The sequence below is a fragment of the Cucurbita pepo genome, chromosome 4 (assembly GCF_057944985.1).
Source record: "Cucurbita pepo subsp. pepo isolate OVF chromosome 4, ASM5794498v1, whole genome shotgun sequence".
Lineage (NCBI taxonomy): Eukaryota > Viridiplantae > Streptophyta > Magnoliopsida > Cucurbitales > Cucurbitaceae > Cucurbita > Cucurbita pepo.
The window spans coordinates 3,263,472-3,285,671 of record NC_141801.1 but is presented as its reverse complement, the minus strand read 5'-3'; the positions used below and the strand labels follow the sequence as shown (position 1 = coordinate 3,285,671).

Below are 22,200 nucleotides of genomic sequence, written 5' to 3'. Positions count from 1 at the left end.
ATGGTTGCTTTCTTGTATCAATTGTCATATAGGATGGTTTTTATTTTTTATTTTTATTCATTTATACATTTTTTTTCTCCATACATGAGACATTTGTGATTGTTTTGTTGTTACCTAAATCTTCGTATTTCATTTGTTTCTAAGTTCGACGGTTAAAATAAAAAAAAATTTCACGGGTTTAATTGAAATAACCCATAAACTGAAATATTATGTTCGATCGTTTATTAGAATGTTGGGCGTTTTTATGAAATGTCAATGGGTAATATTAAAATTTTTTATATGACATTTTAATAATTGTTATAAATGAAATGTTTAAAATTTTATTTTATTTGTTTTAAAATAATTGTGAAATGCTAAAGGGTAGTATTGAAATAATGGGATGAAAAGTAAAAATATTTTAATTTAGTTATTTAAAAATAGCCATGTTAGATTTAGAAAATGGTAATAATAAAAAAAGAATATTTAAATAAACGGTCAAATTAGAAGTCAATATAGGGGGTATTTTTTTAAAATATTTTAATTATTTTAGTGGAAAATAATAGGCAAATATTTATATAACAAAACTATATATATATATATATATATATATAGCCTACACAAGGTATATACACTGCTCTAAGATTAGGTAGGAGTCAATTTCCGAAACATAAGAGCTTGGAGACTGACCTAGCTGCAACAGATATTGTTCAAGTCTTACCTGAGAGAGAATATTGTAACGGCACTGGTTGAACCTGTTGTTTAGCCCGAGGCTCTTTGAAGTTGCTGCCGTTGAAGTGGAGTCTGCTCCGAAAGGGTCTACTTTTCTTTCTAACCGGGATAGCAGGGTTGAAGCCCTTTGTTAGAACTGCAAAATTCATGTTATTGGGGAGGGAAAGAGAAGCAAGCTACTCGCATCCTTTTCTCTATTTTGACCACTAATATATATATATATATATATATATATATATATATATATATATATATATATATATATATATATAGCACGTGCTACAAACGGTTTGGGGTTTCCAAATTAGGATTTCGATTTTAAGCACTTTTTTACTGTTTTATACACTTCGTCTCTTCGACATTTTATTCTAAATCGTAAAGCTTGATCGTTACCCACAAAGATTTCGGAAAACATGGACAGTTACTCGGTTTTTTTTAGCACGTGCTTCAAACGTCCCGGTTTGGAGTTTCTAAATTAGGGTTTCGATTTTAAGCCATTTTTGCTCTTTTATACTCTCAGTTTCTTCGACATTCTATTATCGTTACTTTCTGAGTATATTGATAATTTATTTTAAATATTGAAAGCTACGTTGTATAAATTACACCGATGATTGATGTTAATATGTATTAAAAAATTTCGATTTTTTTTAAAAAATATATTAAAATATCTGGTGGGGACCAATTTTTAATGCTGGAAATAAAAAATAGAAATAATTTTATAATTGAGTCATTTTAAGATAGCCACGTCAGGTACAAGGTTTAGCCTCCTAATCCAAAATCAGCCATTAATTAGCCTTCTAATCCAAATTCGGCCATTAATTAGCATTATCATATCTCCCAGTCTATGCGAGTGTGAGAAATTTGAGAGAAAATTGAGAGAAAATTGAAAAATGGCGAATCTGGGCGACGAAGTGAAGAACAAGCAGGTGATTTTTCGGGATTTTGTTAGCGGTTTCCCTCAGGAATCCGATTTCATCATTTCCAGTAGTAGCATTAGATTGAAGCTTCCTGAAGCTTCAAATGGCGTATTGCTCAAAACACTCTATCTTTCTTGCGATCCCTTCATGCGAATGCTCATGGAAAGTCGCCCCGCTGCAATTTCTTATTCTCCTGGCTCGGTAATTTAATTTACTTCGCTCGTCCTGTTACGTACTTTTCTTGTTTTTCTGTCATCGGATCGGGTGGAGTTTTCTTGAGTTTCTTGATTAGGGTATATATAAATTATCCCGCCTGTTGATCTTGAATGTGATTATGATATTGAAGGAAATTCGTATTTGTACTGTTAGTCATAGCTAGGATGTTGATGGAAGGAAACTTAAGATGCACGAAAATGAAATTTAAGGTGATCGTTTAATTCTCTGCTGGAAATATTTGCAGTTGCTATTTGGGTTTGGAGTAGCCAGAGTTCTGGAGTCTGCACACTCGAATTTCAAGGAAGGTGATCTTCTTTGGGGAATGTTGAAATGGGAAGAATACTCTGTCGTTGAGGAGCCTGAAAAACTCTTCAAAATCCAGCATACGGATGTGCCCCTCTCATACTATACTGGAATTCTTGGTATAGTTTTCTGTTTGAATTTTCCTGAATTTTTAATTTACTGATTGTGGAAGAGTAGTATAGTGATTTTGTGAATAGTTCTTTGAAGCAAAGCAGGTTTGGATAAGAACTTTGTGAAGAGGCATAACTAAGAGCCACGAGGACTTAAGAGTGTCTTTAGAACTTTTGTAGTCACGTTTGGTAAAATTTGTAGAGTACTTTTGTTACCGCCCAAGCCCACTGTTAGTCGATAGGATCCTCTTTGGGCTTTCCCTTTAGGGCTTCCCCTCAAGGTTTTTTAAAACACGTCTTCTTGGGAGAGATTTCCGCACCCTTGTAAAAAATGTTTCGTTCTCCTCCTCAACCGATGTAGGATCTCACAATCCACACCCCCTTCGGGGCCCCCAGCGTCTTCGCTGGCATTCTTTCTCTTCTCCAATCGATCTGGGACCCCCAATCCACTCCCCTTCGGGGCCTAACGTCCTTGCTTGCACACCGCCTCTTGTCCACCCCACTTTGAGGCTCAACCTCCTCGTTGGCACATCGCTCGATGTTTGGCTCTGATGCCATTTGTAACGGCTCAAGCCCATCGCTAACAGATATTGTCCTCTTTGGCCTTTCCTTTTCGGGCTTCCCCTCAAGATTTTTTAAAATTCATCTTTAGGGAGAGGTTTCCACACCCTTATAAAGAATGTTTTGTTCTCCTCCCCAACCGATGTGGGATCTCACAATTTTGGGTGACAATAACTCATTCTTCACATTCCTAAAAATCATACCAAACTCACTCGTATTCTTTTATTCTAAAAACTTCTATATCATGTTTGGCACTTAAACATGTATGATACCTTCTGTTTGAGAAAGTGATAAATGTCGGGAGTTTTCTCATTGGTTTAGTTGATGTTGAACCTTATATTTGATACATAATTAATCTTCACAGGCATGCCTGGTATAACTGCTTATTTTGGATTTCATGATATATGTTCCCCCAAGAAGGGAGAATACGTGTTTGTATCAGCAGCTTCTGGTGCTGTTGGTCAACTTGTTGGCCAATTAGCAAAATTGATGGGTTGTTATGTTGTTGGGAGCGCTGGAAGCAGAGAGAAGGTAAGCTATTTTGTTAAAGTTTGCTTCTATGGCCTCTTTCTCCCAATCGTTCATTTCTTCGATGAAATTCAGTTTCATGCAATGGGAAAACCGTTCATTCTCTGTTCTAGATTCTGTGATATTCATTCATTTATGCAAATGTGCTGATTGAAATTTTCTTTTATCAATATTTGATTGATACATATATGTTGGTTGTTGAATCTTAATTTGGTTTTGAAATCTTAATGCTGGTGGTATTGTTTTAGTCCATAAATCTGTGCAGGGAAAACCGTTCATTCTCTGGTTTGGGGGCTAAAATAAGATAAGCATCAAAACTTAGGAAGTAGATTTGATTTAAGCCAAGTGACATATAGATGTAGTTTTGAGTTTTGAAAAGGTCTAATATTTCTAAGGTTGTTTGAATTTTGCAGCTTGTACTTTCTGTTCATTTTTTGCTTATCGTATTCATCGAACAAAGGGTTCTTTTTCTCCCCCATACATTCTACTGAAATATCGATTTCATGTCTTATATGCCTGAAATAGATTGAGCTGCTGAAAAACAAGTTCGGATTTGACGAGGTCTTCAACTACAAGGAAGAACGTGACTTAAATGCTGCACTAAAGCGGTTAGTTTCCCTTCTGTAATGTGCCTCTCCGTGAGTATCTGGTAACCATGCATGTAAGGGTATAATCGGTGATATGACAGCAAAAGCAATAAGAAATCCGATATAGAATAACATCATAATAACATAGATGGACTGCACGGATGATTGCCTAAAACAACAAAAAATGTTAGCGCCTTCCTAATTAGGATTCAGCTGAACAGTTGAAGTTCTGACTTCTAATTCATAATCTTGAAAATGGAACCTTTCCTTTGTACGTTATTTTGGTGGCAGGTGCTTCCCTGAAGGTATAGATATTTACTTCGAAAATGTAGGAGGGAAGACGCTCGATGCTGTGCTTTTAAACATGAGACCTCATGGTCGGATTTCTGTATGTGGAATGATATCTCAATACAATCTTGGTCAGTCTGAGGGTGTGCATAATCTCTTGCGTCTCGTGACTGAGCGGATTCGCATGGAAGGTTTCGGTGCTCCCGATTATTTCCATCGCTATGCCGAGTTCTTAGAAGCAATGTTGCCTTATATCCGAGAAGGGAAAATAACATATGTCGAGGACACGGTTCACGGCCTCGAGAGCGGGCCAGCAGCTTTGATTGGACTCTTTAGTGGTCGCAATGTTGGGAAACAAGTAGTTGCCATCTCCTCAGAATGATTCTGCTGCTTTTGGTTTCTTCGGTAATCCTTTCTCGTTCCATTTGGATCTCAGGTCTCGTCATCTTCAAATGAACCATACATAAACTAGTAGTTTCTATCTCCACAGAGCGCGCCAGGTATTTCATTACTATCATGCTGTATAATATATGAACAATAAGGCAGATGATTGGTTTGTGTAATGCAGCTGTGTTTGAGTAATGCAAGTAGTCTTGTTTTCAATGTACTTGCCATTTAGTCACTTGCCTATTTTTCATTGAGAAACGATAATTTTGTCGAGGTACAACTTCGAAGTTTCTTTCGAAAACTTTAATTTCACATGGAGTTGTAGAAGAACGAAAATTTACTTCGTTCTTGATCTGGCTAGTTCTAAGCTTCTCACTCCCAAAATTTCTCTCCATCGACAAGTTATTTTATCATCTTTCTAAGGTTAGCAAAAGGGTGAGGAGAAGTGTATAGCAGATATGGTTCTCTTTGGACTTTCCCTTCTAACGTCTCTTCAAGGTTTTAAAATGCCTCTGCTAGAGAAGTTTTCAATCTTTCATAAAGAATATTTCATTCTCCTCTCAAATCGATGTAGGATCTCACAATCCACTCCCTTCAGGTCCCAGCGTCTTCACGGGCATTCGTTCCCCTCTTCAATCGATGTCGTTCCTCTCTCCAATTGATGTGAGATCTCACAATCTATCTCCTTCAGGGCCCTGCATCCTCACTGGCATAATACTCGGTGTCCACTACCCTTTGGGGCTTAACGTCTTTGCTAGCACATCGTTCGATGTTTGGCTCTAATACCATTTGTAACAGCTTAAGCCCCCACCACTAGTAGATATTGTCGTCATTGGGCTTTCCTTCCTAGCTTCCCCTCAAGGTTTTAAAACAAGTTTGTTCAAGGTTTTAAAACAAGTTTGTTCAAGGTTTTAAAACAAGTTTGTTAGGGAGAGGCTTTCATACTCTTATAAAAAATGTTTCATTCTCCTCTACAACCGATGTAGGAACTCACAAGAAGCATAGTGGATTGGCTCAACAAATAGTGTAAATCCACGAAAATACGCAGTGAACCAAACTTAACTTAGAGACGACTTGGACGCATGCCTCGACTGAGTTGGGGGCTTTAGGTTGGTGTTGGACGTTCATGTGGGTTGAGGGATGAAGCTGTTGGACAGCGCGTGACGTATGGGAGCTGGAGCGTCTGGGTTGCTAGTTTGCTAGGTTGGTCTGTGGGTTAGGTCTGACTTGATTTGTCTGTGGATCTTTTCTTCTTCGCCCAATTTTTCGATTCGAATATCTAGCAACATTTATCGATGGCGATTTGTGACGACAGTATGCCCTTCGTAGCGGATAACACTAATGAATCCCCTCCAACAGCCAATTCATTCATGGTGGCGTGGTTAATCGAGGAGTTATGAATACTACTGATCCGAGAGGGGAGAAAGAAATTTATCAAGGATTTGAGGCGATTGATCCCACAAAGCACCCTACAACCACGAGAGTAATTGACGACCAACAAATATGAAACCAAAACCGAACGATCACTACAATTGACCTTCAACATTTGGTTCTGCAGTTTCTGTGGTGACCAAGAAAGCAAGAGCTTAAGATCAACCAACCATTAATAATCACTTTTGTGTCATAAATTTAACAACTTATGTCCTAAAGTGTGAGATCTCATATTGGTTGGGAGGAAAACGAAACATTATTTACAAGAGTGTGGAAACATTTTCCTAGTAAACGCGTTTTAAAAACCTTAAGGGGAAGCTCGAAAGAAAATGCCTAAAGATAGCAATATCTACTAGTGGTGGGCTTACATCAGAGCCAGACATCAGACGGTGTGTCAGCGAGAACGTTGAACCCTAAAAGGAGATGAACACCAGACAGTATGTCAGCGAGGACGTTGAACTGGTTTAAGGAAAGAGCAAAATGGACATATATGAGACATTTGTGATTGTTTTGTTGTTACCTCAATCTTCGTATTTCATTTGTTTCTAAGTTCAACGGTAATATTAAAATTTTATTTTTAAAATAATAAAGTAAAATTATTTGTTTTAATTTAGTTAAAAAATAATAATTAAAATATAAAATAAATGGCCACGTTAGAAACCAATACAGGAGAAAATTAAAAAATATTTTAATAATAGGATAATTTAATAATAACATATTTAAACTTTATATTTTGTTAACTTTTAAAAATATAAATAATTAAAAAAAAAATCTTTTTCGTTTAAAAAATAACATGAAATTTTCATTAATAATTTTATTTTTTTAAAATATTTAAAAATATCAAGTTATCAGTACAAAAAATATCCCTAAATTTTTAAAAGTAGCATTAACATTCTTTTATTTTTATGAATATATATATAAAAATAAATAATATTTAATATTTTTGTTTATGAAATATTATTAAATTTATTAAAATATTATATTATAATATAATTTTGATTTTTTTAAAAAAGATATATATTAAAAAGTGAAATAATTTTATAATTTAGTTATTTTAAGATAGCCAGGTCAGTTACCATGTTTAGCCACGTAGTCCAAATTAGGCCATTAATTAACCTACCAAGTGAAGAATATATGGGTGATTTAAAATGTTTAATTAATAAATTTATTTTTTTTTTAAATTAAAAAATATTATTAAATTTATTAAAATATTTTATAATTTTTTAATAAAAAGTAATATTATAATTTATGTATTAAAAATTATGATTTGTTAGAGAGATAAATATTAAAAAATGAAAAAAATGAAAATAATTTTATAATTTATTTATTTTAAGATAATCAGTTAGCTAAAGGTTTACCATATATATAATTATTTATAATTATAAGTAGCTGAAGGTTTAGCTCATAGTGTTCAAATTCGGTTATTAATTAGCATTACCAGAATTGAAAAAATGGCGAATCTCGGGGGCGGCGAAGTGAAGAACACGCAGGTGATTTTTCGGGATTTTGTTAGCGGTTTACCTCAGGAATCCGATTTCATCGTTTCCAGTAGTAGCATTAGATTGAAGCTTCCTGAAGCTTCAAATGGCGTATTGCTCAAAACACTCTATCTTTCTTGCGATCCCTTCATGCGATTTCTCATGGAAAGTCGACCTCCCTCGACTTCTTATTCTCCTGGATCGGTAATTTCATTTCCTTTGCTGTATGATTTCTTTTTTCGTCCCTCTCGTTACGTACTTGATCGGATGAGGTGAGTTTTCTTGAGTTTGTAGATTATGGCCTGTTGATCTTGAATGTGATGATGATATTGAAGGAAATCTGTGTTTGTACTGTTGGTCATAGCTTGGAAGTTGAGGGAAGGAAACTTTAGATGCACGTAAATGAAATTTTGAGATGATCGTTTGATTCTCTGCTGGAAATATTTGTAGTTGCTATTTGGGTTTGGAGTAGCCAGAGTTCTGGAGTCTGCACACTCGAATTTCAAGGAAGGTGATCTTCTTTGGGGAATGTTGAAATGGGAAGAATACTCTGTCGTCGAGGAGCCTGAAAAACTCTTCAAAATCCAGCATACTGATGTGCCCCTCTCATATTATACTGGAATTCTTGGTATAGCTTTTCGTTTCAATTTTCCTGAATTTTTAATTTACTGATTGTAGAAGAGTAGTACAGTGATTTTGTGATGATTTTGTTAATAGTTCTTTGAAGCAAAGCAGGTTTGGATAAGACCTTTGTGAAGAAGCATAACTAAGACCCAATAGGACTTTTGTAGTCATGTTTGGTAAAATTTGGAGACTACTTTTATAACCGGCCAAGCCCACCACTAGCAGATATTGTTCTCTTTGGGCTTTTACTTTTGGACTTAAAACTCTTGTTCTAGGGAGAGGTTTCCACGAATGTTTCGTTCTCCTCCCAACCATTGTGGGATCTCACAATTCAACACCCCCTTCAAAGCCCAGCGTCTTTGCTGGTATTTATTCCCTTTTCCAATCGATGTGGGACCCCCCAATCCACCCCTCTTTCGGGGCCAGCGTTCTTGCTGGTACACCGCCTCTTGTCCACCCCCCTTTGAGGCTCAACCTCCTCGCTAGCATATCGCCCGGTGTCTGGCTTTGATACCATTTGTTAGGCCTAAACCCACCGCTAGTAGATATTGTCCTCTTTGTGTTTCCACTGAAAGGTTTTTTAAAATACCTATACTAGGGAGAGGTTTCCACACCCTTACAAAGAATGTTTCGTTTTCCTCCCCAACCGATATGGGATCTCACAATCCACACCCCCTTGGAGGTCCAGCGTCTTTGCTAGCATTCGTTCCCTTCTCCAATCGATGTGGGACCCCCCCAATCCACCCCCTTCGGGGCCCAGCATTCTTGCTAGCACACCGTCTCGCTGGCACATCATCCTCCTTCGAGGTTCAACCTCCTCGCTGGCACATCGCCCGGTGTCTGGCTCTGATACCATTTGTAATAGCCCAAGCCCACCACTAGTAGATATTGTCCTTATAAAGAATGTTTGGTTCTTCTCCCCAACCGATGTGAGATCTTCACAATTTTGGGTGACAAGAACTCATTCTACACATTTTTAAAAATCATACCAAACCAAACTCACTTGTATTCTTATATTCTAAAAACTCTTATATCATGTTTGTCACTTAAACATGTATATTTGATACATAATTAATCTTCACAGGTATGCCTGGTATAACTGCTTATTTTGGATTTCATGAAATATGTTCCCCCAAGAAGGGAGAATATGTGTTTGTATCAGCAGCTTCTGGTGCTGTTGGTCAACTTGTTGGCCAATTAGCAAAATTGATGGGTTGTTATGTTGTTGGGAGTGCTGGAAGCAGAGAGAAGGTAAGCTATTTTGTTAAAGTTTGCTTCTATGGCCTCTTTCTCCCAATCATTCATTTCTTTGATGAAATTCAGTCTCATGCAATGGGAAAACCGTTCATTCTCTGTTCAAGATTGTGTGATATTTATTCATCTATGCAAATATGCTGTTTTAAATTTTCTCTTATCGATATTTGATTGATTGATATGTTGGTTGTTGAATCTTAATGCTGGTTTTGTTTTAGTCCATAAATCTATGCATGAAAATTAAGTACAAATTTAGTCAACGTACTTATTTCAAGTTTTGGGGGCTAAAATAAGATAAAGCTTAGGAAGTAGATAAAATCTAAACCAAGTAACAAGTAGGTGTAGTTTTGAGTTCTGAAGAGGTGTAATATTTATAAGGTTGTTTGAATTTTGATACGTTCTGATCAATTTTTGCTCATCAATATTAATCGAACAAAGGATTCTTATTCTCCCCATACATTCTATTGAAATATCAATTTCGTGTCTTATATGCCTGAAATAGATTGAGCTGCTGAAAAACAAGTTCGGATTTGATGAGGTTTTCAACTACAAGGAAGAACGTGACTTAAATGCTGCACTAAAGCGGTTAGTTTCCCTTCTGTAACATGCCTCTTCGTGGGTATCTAGTAAACATGTATGTAAGGGTATGATCGATGATTTGACTGCAAAAGCAATAAGAAATCCTATAGAATAACATCATCATAACATAGATGGATTGCACGGATGATTGCCTAAAACAATAGAAAATTGTAGGGCCGCCTTCCTTATCTTTGTATGTTATTTTCATGGCAGATGCTTCCCTGAAGGTATCGATATTTACTTCGAAAATGTAGGAGGGAAGACGCTCGATGCCGTGCTTTTAAACATGAGACCTCATGGTCGGATTGCAGTATGTGGAATGATATCTCAATACAATCTTGGTCAGTCTGAGGGTGTGCATAATCTCCTGCGTCTTATGACTCAACGGGTTCGTATGGAAGGTTTCCGTGCTCCCGATTATTTCCATCGCTATGCCGAGTTCTTAGAAGCAATGTTGCCTTATATCCGAGAAGGGAAAATAACCTATGTCGAGGACACGGTTCATGGCCTCGAGAGCGGACCAGCAGCTTTGATTGGACTCTTCAGTGGTCGCAATGTTGGGAAACAAGTAGTTGCCATCAACACAGAATGATTCTGCTGCTGTTGGTTTGTTCCATAATCCTTTCTCATTCCATTTGGGTCTATCTTCGTATGAACCATACATAAACTAGAAGTGTGTTTCTATCTCCACAGAGGTCGCCAGGTATTTCATTACTATCATGCTGTATAGTATATGAAAACTAAGGCTGTGTAAGAGTAATGCTTGTAGTCTTATTTTCAATGTACTAGTCCGTTCTTGAAACGTCTCTAATCTTCTTTAACCTAATCAGCGACGTCAGCTTGCATTCGTATGACAAAAATGCGAAAGTTCATATAAGACAACCTTAATAACAACGACATGTTCATTATTATAAGTAGTTTGTAACACGAAGGACCGACCTAATTTCGGAAATCAATCAACAACTAACTAGAAGAAACAAATGCAAATAATTATTATTCGAAAGAATCTCGAACAGAACATCTACTGCCTATAAGCCCTCCCTAAGTTTTCTATGGCTTTTGCAGCGTTGGTTGTCAACCGTACATGGGAGCCTTGCCTATAAGCCCTCCCTAAGTTTTCTATGGCTTTTGCAGCGTTGGTTGTCAACCGTACATGGGAGCCTTGCCCTTACCTGAAAATATAGGTACCACGTGGCTTGAGTATTTTATAAAATATCCTGTAAGTTGCCCCATTGTTGGGGTTAGGCACACAATACACATTCATAACACATACAGATCACGTGCAGCACACATGCACAAGCACAAGCATAAAAAAAGAAAACGTGAGGGGGACTATCTTCCATTCCCTTTACATGGCCTTAGGCCCTTGCTTTATCTGGGTAGGGTGGATGCATGGTACTTCTCCACGCATGGCCCACGTACGTAAACATGGGCCCACCAGGCGGATTCGTATACAAACCCCATGAGCTTGGCTTGGTCGGGTATGCGTGACATACGTTACCGGATGCCATGGAAAAAGGAGGGGTTTGCATGATATCATAGCGAGCATAATATCGAATGTACTCGTCCATACCATCATTAACATAACGGAGAAGTAACCCTATGCACATGACACACAATATGCATGAGGTCCCTAAAGCTTACCTCCATGGTATTATACATACAATGTTCCTTCCCCTCGCCGTGTTACATAGTGTGACTTAGTTAAACATCATGTAAGCGTATCGTAGTACACCAGTCACCGCATCCATGGCATGCAAAGCTCTCAACACATTCATGACATGTCAATTAATTTCATGCGTACAAGATAAACAATTCATGGCAAAACAACATCACATACATAAGCATGGCATACATCAACATTTCACACCAAGAAAACACATGGCATAGTGATATGAACCAAGAGACATTAATCATACAATATACTTCAATGAAGATGTGAAGAAAAAGTTGTCAAAATTATCAAAAGATGTTTCAACTCATGCTACATTGAAGAAGAATGAAGTTTGATTGTTGTAAATTTTGGGTGGGTTACAATTTAGAGTAATTTAGAGTTATTGTATTTTTAGGTTACGTTTACCTAATGGCTCATTATGACCATTAAGTATAAATGTTACAACTCTTGGAATGCCTTTAGTAGTTTCATTTTGAGGCTATATAAAGTCATGTATGTTGTATTTGTAAGAAGACTTGGAAAATATAGAAAGAAGCATTTGTGCTTTTCTTTAGCCAATGGCTAAGTTTCTTTGCAATTCTATGTAGTTTAGATTGCATGTAGAATCATTCAAGCTCGACATGATCAATCTTGCTTGTGGAGTGATTCGAATCTCAAACAAGTGTTTGAGATATTTGATCAACAAGAGTCATTCAAGCTAGACATGATCGATCTTGCTTGTGGCGTGATTCGAATCTCAATCAAGTGTTCTTGCCTTGAGATATTCGATCAACAAGGTAATCCGAATCTTATTCCCCTTGTATTGATTCCTTATCTTATCACATAGCATACATCGACACCACACATGGTACATGCAAGGGCCACAGGGCACGCACCATCATACATAAGTAACTAACGTCAACAGTAAGGTTACTTACCTCTTTGGCCTTGGCCGAAGTCACTCGTGATAAGCTAACTTCCACGTCTAACTACCTCCTATAACACCACAATATACACTTAGCTTCCTTTCATGATGTAACCCAACTAAACCTTATGTCTAACTATCAAGGTAAGTTCATATCATGATCTTTGTTTAATAATTAAGAGTTACACTGCTATTGTTACCTGACTTATTTTGTAACATGCAGTTTACAAATGATTAAATTCAAATCGTTCATATGGAAACAGTAAGTTTGTGTAATATCGAATCATAAAATTTAATCTCTTCTTAAAACGGTTAATTAAAAGGATAAATATTTAACAAGACGGTCACATGTAACTTAATATTAATATGAAATGAGTTGTAAAGTCTTGCCTGTGCGGGTATGCTATTTGATTTGCTTGGGTTAGAATGGGTAACAACCTTAAATTTCTACTTAACCTAAAGTCGCTACTAGAATGTGTCATGGTTTCCGGAGTTGCGATGCTACCGTCAACCGTATAGGGGAGCTTTGCCTTTACCAAAAAAATAAGAGTAGCACATGACCAAATTATTTTAAGAAATACTCAGTAAGTGACCCTACTATTGGAGTTAGATGCAAAAACATACAATTATGAATGAGACATGAGACCTAACATATCAGTCTATATTCCCTTAGGCGGCTATCCTAAGCAAGTAATTGAATGTGTATTTACTGTACTACACACGGTCCACACGTGCGAGTATTGTCCCACCAGTCAGTTCGCACACCTCCTGGTCCCCTTTCTTGGTCGGGTAGCATTCTCTAGAGTTGTTGTTACCGAATATTCGTTAGGAATAGAGTGTCACCCAGGTAATTTCGATTCTTTTAGATCTTTCTTAATCATCCTATCATCAGGATCACTTTCATTCTTAAGTGATCTCGGTGTATACTAACATATATCTTACGAACTTCAATGCATGCTAATCTATAGTCTACGAGGTTTAAATTGCAAACTACCTTATAGATGTGTCATGGTTTCCTGAGTTGCGATGCCAACGTCAACCGTATAAGGGAGCCTTGCCTTTACCTAGAAAATAAGAGTAACACATGACTGGATTATTTTAAGAAATAAGTAAGTAACCCCACTATTAGGGTTAGATGTAAAAACACAAATGAGACCTAACGTATCAGTTTATATTCCCTTGCGCTGCTATCCTAAGCAAGTAATTGAATGTGGATTTACTGTACTACACACGGTCCATACGTGCGAGTATGGACCCACCAGTCAATTCGCACACCTTCTGGTCCCCTTTCTTGGTCGAGTAGCATTCTCTAGAGTTATTGTTACCGAATATTCGTTAGGAATAGAGTGTCACCCGGGTAATTTCGATTCTTTTAGATGTTTCTTAATCATCCTATCATCAGGATCACTTTCATTCTTAAGTGATCTCGGTGTATACTAACATATATCCTACGAACTTAAATGCATACTAATCTATAGTCTAGGAAGTTTAAATTGCAAACTACCCTATAGATGTGTCATGGTTTCCTGAGTTGCGATGTCACCGTCAACCGTACAAGGGAGCCTTGCCTTTACCTAGAAAATAAGAGTAACACATGACTGGATTATTTTAAGAAATACTCAGTAAGTGACCCAGTATGAGGGTTAGATGCAAAAACATAAATGAGACCTAACATATCAGTTTATATTCCCTTACGCGATTATCCTAAGCAAGTAATTGAATGTGTATTGACTGTACTACACACGGTCCACACGTGCAAGTATAGACCCATCAATCAGTTCGCATACCTCCTTGTCCCCTTTCTTGGTCGGGTAGCATTCTCTAGAGTTGTTGTTACCAAACATCCATTTTACTGTACTACACACGTTCCACACGTGCGAGTATGAACCCACCAGTCAGTCCGCGCACCTCCTGGTCTCCTTTCGTGGTCGGGTAGCATTCTCTAGAGCTATTGTTATCGAACATCCGTTAGGAATAGAGTGTCACCCAGGTAATTTCAATTCTTTTAAATCTTTCTCAACCATCCTGTTATTATAATCACTTTCATTCAGAAATGGTCTCGGTGTATTCATATATCATTCCTTTAGTCGAGCGTCACGCTATGAACTATATTGTTAAAATGTTCTCGATATGGCACCATTTTGATAATTTCTTTCATCTTTGGACTCCCCCACGATGGAGCTTATTATCCATTTGTCATTTTGTGGTTTGAAACAACTTTGAAAAGGTCAAAATCAAGTTCTATGAATAGACAAACTAAAACAACCTTGTATGACAAACATGTTACAAAACATCCCACTTTTTTATGCTAAAATAATGGGTAATGCAACGTTGAATTTGAGGAAGAAAAGAGAGAGAAACACACCAAAAACCCACTAAAAAAGAAAGACAAAATCAAAACAAAATCAAAAGAAAAAAAAAAGGTGGGAATTATTAGAGAATAGAAGAAACCCAACCAAAACCCAACACAAAATCATCTTCCTCCTCTTCTTCTCCTTCCTTCTAAACGACAACAAAATCCCAAAAAAAAAAAAAAAAAAAAAAAAAAAAAAAAAAAAAAAACACATTCCAACAAACTTGGAACCTCATCCATGGCACCAAGCAAGATCAGAAAAGCGTTAGGGGCAGTCAAGGACAAGACAAGCATAGGGTTGGCAAAAGTCGGTAATAGCGCGTCGTTGTCGGATTTGGAAGTGGCCATTGTCAAAGCTACAAGACACGAAGAATACCCGGCTGAGGAACGATACGTGAGCGAGATCTTAAGCCTCACGTGCTACTCGAGAGCGTATATAAGCGCGTGTGTTAACACGCTCTCTAGACGTCTCAATAAGACCAAGAATTGGATTGTTGCCCTCAAAACCCTAATGCTAATCCAACGTTTGGTGTCTGAAGGTGACCCGGCTTATGAACAAGAGATCTTTTTCTCGACTAGGCGTGGTACGAGGTTCCTTAACATGTCGGATTTTAGAGACACTTCTCTATCAAATTCATGGGATTACTCTGCTTTCGTTCGTACTTATGCTTTGTATCTCGATGAAAAGCTCGAGTTTAGGATGCAAAGTCGAAGAGGGAGAAGAAGTGCGTTTGGATTGGATAACGAAGAAGGGGAACAAAACAATAATATTAATATTAATCTTTACGATGACGATGACGATGATGATGATAATAATAATAATAATGGTAATGGCGGTGGCAACGACAACGACAATAGTCAGGCTATTGTTGTAAGAATTGCTCCTGTACGAGAAATGACAACTGAACAATTATTCTCGAGGATACAACATTTGCAACAGCTTCTCGAACGCTTTTTGGCTTGTCGACCCACAGGTTCGTTTCATTATGTATATACGTTCGTAGCCAATTTCCATATCTTGATTCTTTGGTAAACTTACATATATACTCACGTTCGGCCCCATCTAGCTAACTGGTTCGTGCAATCGAACATACCAAAATAAAATTCAAGATCTTCCCTCTTTGTATCGATTTGAAAAGCGTCTAAAACACGTAAACTACTCGACCCTTTAACAAACACACAATGATTATACAACTTTAATCTTCAAAATCATAAATTTTATGAAATTGATTACAATTTTGGTGTTGTTTCTTCCTAGGTGCGGCAAAGAACAACAGGGTGGTGTTAGTAGCATTGTATCCAATCGTGAAAGAAAGTTTCCAAATATATTACGACATAACCGAAATTATGGGTCTCCTAATTGATCGTTTCATGCAGCTAAGCATCCGAGATTGTGTCAAAGTGTACGAGATTTTCTGTCGTGTCGGGAAGCAATTCGACGAGCTAGAATTGTTCTATTGTTGGAGTAGAAGCACTGGAATTGCTCGCTCTTCTGAATATCCCGAAGTCGAAAAGATTACTCTGAAGAAACTCGAAGTCATGGATGAATTCATTAAAGACAAATCCGCCTTAGCTCAATCTCAAAAGGATAGAGGAAAGAACGAACGTCATGAACAAATCACAAACGAAGAAGAAGAACAAGAACAAGAGCCCGAGCTAGAACTAGACATGAATTCGATTAAAGCTCTTCCACCACCGCCCGAGGAATTCAAAGAAGAAGAACAAGAACAAGAACAAGAAACCGCGATAGAGATTAAGGAAGAGATCGATGAAATTAAGCCAAAACAAGATTCATTAATGGGTGATTTATTGAATCTTGGTGAAGAACTTGCATTAACAAGAGAACAAAATGCAAATAAATTGGAATTGGCATTATTTGATGGAAGTTCTTCAACTACAAACCCTTCATCAACTCTTCCATGGCAAGCATTCAATGATACCTCATCGGATTGGGAGACAACATTGGTGCAATCAGCAAGCCATTTGACAAACCAAAAAGCTGATCTTGGTGGAGGATTTGATATGCTTTTATTGGATGGCATGTATAATAAGCAAACAACAATGGGTAGCTCAGGGTATGGAGTAAGTGGCAGTGCAAGTAGCATGGCGCTTGGGTCTGCAGGGAGGCCAGCCATGCTAGCCTTGGCAGCCCCTCCGTCCTCCCATGGGAGTGCGAGCTCGTCGTCGATCGTAAGCGACCCGTTTGCTGCGTCGGTGGCGGTTGCACCGCCGTCGTACGTGCAGATGTCGGAGATGGAGAGGAAGCAGAAGCTATTGGTGGAGGAGCAACTGATGTGGCAGCAATATGCAAGGGATGGGAGACAGATACAACATAACCCTTATACAGGAGGATTCACAAGAAGTTAGTAGGGTTTTGGTTTCAATTGGTTTCAATCAATTTACTTTGTAATTTTATGATTCTTTTAGTTCATTTTCTTTTATTTACTTTCCTCTTTTTTTTTTCTTTTTCTTTTTTTTTTTTTTTAATCTTGTGCTTTTTTACGAAGTAAATGATACAATAGTTTTTATGTGATGTTGCTTTTGGTAGGGATCACACAAGGTAAATAAATAAATTATTTCATTTACGAAAAGGTTAAAATTTAACGTTAGAGTTAATTCTATCGTTTGATTCTAAAAAATAGTCTCTACTGACTCACGTGTGTTCGCCTTGGAGCAATCATATCTTTTACGACCTCTTAAGATTCTTTTTAAAAAAATACGTGAGTGAGAATAAAACATGTTTGTTAAAAATGATTGTCGAGATCGAAAATCCAATATTCATTGATGTTTAAAACGTTTAAATAGGATACAAGCTACCAACTGAATCTTAAAAATGAGAGAAAATATTCTACAAACCAAATCTGAAAATAAAAACATGTTTGTTAAGAATGATTGTCTGATACCATGTTAGGTGGGATTGAAACTCCAATATTCATTAATGTTCACAACGTTTAAATAGGATACAAGCTATCTACTAAATCTGAAAAGATAAGAGAAAACATTGTACTAACCAAATCTGAAAATAAAACATGTTTGTTAAGAATGATTGTCTGATACTGTGTTAGGTGAGATCGAAAGTCCAATATTTATTAATGTTCACAACGTTTAAATAAGATACAAGCTACCAGCTGAATCTTACAAATAAGAGAAAATATTCTACTAACCAAATCTGAAAATAAAAACATGTTTGTTAAGAATGATTGTCCGATACCATGTTAGGTGGGATTGAAACTCCAATATTCATTAATATTCACAACGTTTAAATAGGATACAAGCTATCTACTAAATCTGAAAAATAAGAGAAAACATTGTACTAACCAAATCTGAAAATAAAACATGTTTGTTAAGAATGATTGTCTGATACTGTAACGACCCGAAATTTTCTACTTAATTTAAGGTCGCTACTGTATACCTACCATAAACATTGAATGCGGAAGACTTCATTTAAATTCCATAAAACATAACCTTTTAACTTAAAAACACAGCCATGGACTTACGTGTTTCGAAAACATCTTTAAAATACACAACAAAAAACCCGAAATAAAATAAATAAGCGTTTAAGTTTAAAACATCCTATTCTATCCTAAGTCTAAGAAAATGAATACCACTATCCTATGCATGTGCCATGATCTCGAGTTGCGATGCCGTCGTCAGCCGTACAGGAATGTCTTGCCTTAACCTGAAAAATGTAGTAGCACATGACCTGAGTATTTAAAGAAATACTCAGTAAGTGACCCCACTATTGGGGTTAAATGCAACAATCACATGCAATAAAATGATGGGACCTATCTTTCGATTCGTTTCGTTTCGTTTCGTTTCGTTTCGTTTCGTTTCGTTTCATTTTCCCTACGGTGTAATCCTAACAGGTAATCGTGGATGTGTACCATATACTCTACACGCAGCCCATACGTGCGAGTATGGGCTCACCAGCTAGTTCGCACACCGCTGGGCCACTGTCCCTAGCCGGTGGGCATGCTCTGGGGGCCCACCGGGACTTGTTAAAACTAAAACCGTCACGGCAGCGCTATGCAGGGCATAACGATCGTTGTCCTGCCATTTGGATGTACGCGTCCGTACCCTCGTGATGGGATAGGGGTATCCCCCCAAATGCATGATCACACAATATGCATGAGGTCCCACTAGTCCTACAGTCATCATTTAATGAACATAACCCCGTGTCACGTTTTCATGCTTACATGTCATTCTCATTCTCATTTCGTTACATATCATACATATTCCTAGCGGGGTTATGTACCATGCAATTTACCGTATTTCATGTCATACAATTCATTCAATCACATTTCAATACTCATACAACAAGCCATAATCGTATAAGGGCCACACATCGTCACATGCATTCATATCACATCAACTAAGCAGCATAAATAACATACATTCACGTTCACATGATTTCGTACTTAAGCACAATAATCTAGCATACAATGTATCATATCATAACCGAGTCAATAACGCAAACACTTCATAGTCATATCATTCTCTAACTTACCACAGTCTTAACGTTCTTATACCTATCACCGACATATCATTACGTGACGTACCTTAGTCATATCGTCACAAGAATGTACCCTAATGCTATCGTTCTATCAATCTATCACAAACCTATCCCTTTCTACCCATAAGCTAACCGTATTCCTTCATCAATCTCTCCTATCCATAGCACTCCGGTATGTAACCTAACTCTAACGTTTCATGAACGTATCTCACTCCTATCGTTACATTTCGTTTTGTGCATCCTTCTCGTACCCTATCTCAAACCTATCCTTGACCACATCGTACCATAATTATTATCATACAAACCACATATTATAACATCATAACATAACATATAGGAAGCATATCGATCCACAGACAATTCACACATATCAATATATATGACACGTGCAGAACCACAGGGCACGTGTCAACATCAAATATAACCATGCCGATAGTAAGGTCACTTACCTGGCTAGCTTAAGTCGTTGTCACAAATATATCTTTAATGAAAGTTCGATTCCGTCCTTTGAAATCCGAGTCAACCTAGATGAGTTCATGACATCAGTTTCAAGTTTGAACTCTATAAAATTATTTCTCTAATTTAGATTGGCCATCGTAAAATTCTGATATTTCCGATTAGACAAAATTTAAAGGAGCTCACTGCAGTCTGATATTTCCTGTTTTACTGTTAAATCCTGTTCAACAAATCTTTCCTCTTCTTCTGTAATTATTTTTAAGAAGGTATTATTCAATTTAGTTAATCTATTCTTATTTCCAAATCTTCCATTTTTATTTTTGTTATTATTTTTTCTTTTCAGTTAACAGTGTTCTGTATTTCTATCTCTATCTCATTTTTTTTCTTATTTCCTTATATTCTTTTCCTATAATTCATATAAAAGTACCACCTAAATCATTGCAATAATTCAATAGATCTAAATCATTGCAACAAAGTAGATCTAAAATATAATTGGTTTTGATTTCCTAAACTCATATAGAATTCTTTTCATTTAATCTCTAATATAAAACTAAATAATTGTAACCAAATTAATATTATTTAATAAAATAAAAGAAAGATTTAATATACTGACCTCTTCAAATGACCTATCTCTGCCGCCTAGCTAGTCTGCTTAAACCTTTTGTTTTCTTTTTCTATTTGTTTTTGTAGGAAGGAAGAATTCTGGGTAAATCTGCATTGTTTTTACAGAAAAGAGATTCGTGATTTGTTGCCAGATTTATTTTTAGGAAGGAGGAGGGATCGGTTACCAAATGTTTTTCTTCTTTTAATTTTTATTTATTTATTTATTATTTTATTATTTTAACTATATATTTTTTTTAATTATTTTTACTTGTTTATTTCTTTATTTATTTTTGGGCTATTACAGATACTTTGTTAGGTGAGATCGAAAGTCCAATATTTATTAATGTTCAGAACGTTTAAATAAGATATAAGCTACCAGCTGAATCTTACAAATAAGAGAAAATATTCTACTAACCAAATCTGAAAATAAAAACATGTTTGTTAAGAATGATTGTCTAATACCATAGATCGAAAATCCAATATTTATTATATTTATTAATGTTCACAACGTTTAAATAAGATACAAGCTACCAACTGAATCTTAAAAAGAAGAGAAAATATTCTACTAACCAAATCTAAAAGTAAAACATGTATGTTAGGAATGATTGTCTGATACCATGTTAGGTGGGATCAAAAATTCAATATTCATTAATGTTCACAACAATAGGATACAAGCTACCAATTGAATCTTAAAAATAAGAGAAAATATTCTACTAACAAAATCTAAAAATAAAACATGTTTGTTAAGAATGATTGTCTGATACCATGTTAGATAGGATCGAAAATCTAATATTCATTAATGTTCACAACGTTTAAGTAAGATACAAGCTACCAACTTAATCTTAAAAATAAGACAAAACATTCTACTAACGAAATCTGAAAATAAAACATGTTTGTTAAGAATAATTGTCTGGTACCATGTTAGATTAGATCGAAAGTCCAATATTCATTAATGTTCACAACGATAGGATACAAGCTACCAATTGAATCATAAAAATAAGAGAAAATATTCTACTAACAAAATCTAAAAATAAAACATGTTTGTTAAGAATGATTGTCTCATATCATGTTAGGTGAGATCGAAAGACCAATATTCATTAATGTTCACAACGTTTAAATAGGATACAAGCTACCAATTGAATCTAAAAAATAAGAGAAAATATTCTACTAACGAAATATGAAAATAAGATAAAATATATAAAGATGTTCGTTTAATCAAAAACTAAAATATATAAAGATGTTCGTTTAATCAAAAACTTGTTTTTAAACAATTTTGTTTTTTTTTCGTGTGGGTTATAGTTCAATAATTATTGGGGGAAAAAAATCGTTTTTAATAATACATTGATATCTTGAAAAAAATATTTCACATTTTGATATGAACCAAGACATCAATTATGTGATATAAACTTCGAGGAAAATGTAAAAAAAAAAAAAAAAAAAAAAGTGTTCAAATTATCACAAGATGTTACAATTATCTCACATTTGTTCGAGAGGGCTCCATAGTAGTGTACTTTGTTGGAGGGGAGTATTGTTGAGGATTGTTCCTACATTCGCCTAATTTAGAGAATGATCATGGGTTTCTAAGTAAGGAATACATATTTACGAGGCCTTTTGTAAAGCCCAAAACAAAGCCACGAGAGGTTATGCATGGACAATATCATACCATTGTGGAGAGTCGTGATTCATGACATAGTATCAGAGCAATGTCTTAAACTTAGTCACGAC

The 22,200-nt window shown here is 36.2% G+C and overlaps 3 protein-coding genes across 3 annotated transcripts; all 3 read left to right on the top strand.

Moving 5' to 3' along the window:
- Nucleotides 1-1,530: 1,530 nt before the first annotated feature.
- LOC111793147 (2-alkenal reductase (NADP(+)-dependent)) lies at nt 1,531-4,821 on the top strand. The gene is made up of 5 exons (XM_023674896.2): nt 1,531-1,826; nt 2,086-2,263; nt 3,180-3,346; nt 3,869-3,951; nt 4,222-4,821. The coding sequence occupies exons 1-5, from the start codon at nt 1,599-1,601 to the stop codon at nt 4,598-4,600; spliced, it is 1,035 nt and encodes a 344-aa protein (XP_023530664.2). The 5' UTR covers nt 1,531-1,598; the 3' UTR covers nt 4,601-4,821.
- A 2,619-nt stretch (nt 4,822-7,440) lies between these two features.
- LOC111793146 (2-alkenal reductase (NADP(+)-dependent)) lies at nt 7,441-10,773 on the top strand. The gene is made up of 5 exons (XM_023674895.2): nt 7,441-7,718; nt 7,965-8,142; nt 9,223-9,389; nt 9,895-9,977; nt 10,185-10,773. Exons 1-5 carry the CDS (start codon nt 7,488-7,490, stop codon nt 10,561-10,563), a joined length of 1,038 nt encoding a protein of 345 aa, XP_023530663.2. The 5' UTR covers nt 7,441-7,487; the 3' UTR covers nt 10,564-10,773.
- A 4,287-nt stretch (nt 10,774-15,060) lies between these two features.
- LOC111792823 (putative clathrin assembly protein At1g03050) lies at nt 15,061-17,369 on the top strand. The gene is made up of 2 exons (XM_023674416.2): nt 15,061-15,877; nt 16,162-17,369. The coding sequence occupies exons 1-2, from the start codon at nt 15,142-15,144 to the stop codon at nt 17,268-17,270; spliced, it is 1,845 nt and encodes a 614-aa protein (XP_023530184.2). The 5' UTR covers nt 15,061-15,141; the 3' UTR covers nt 17,271-17,369.
- The last annotated feature ends 4,831 nt before the right edge of the window (nt 17,370-22,200 follow it).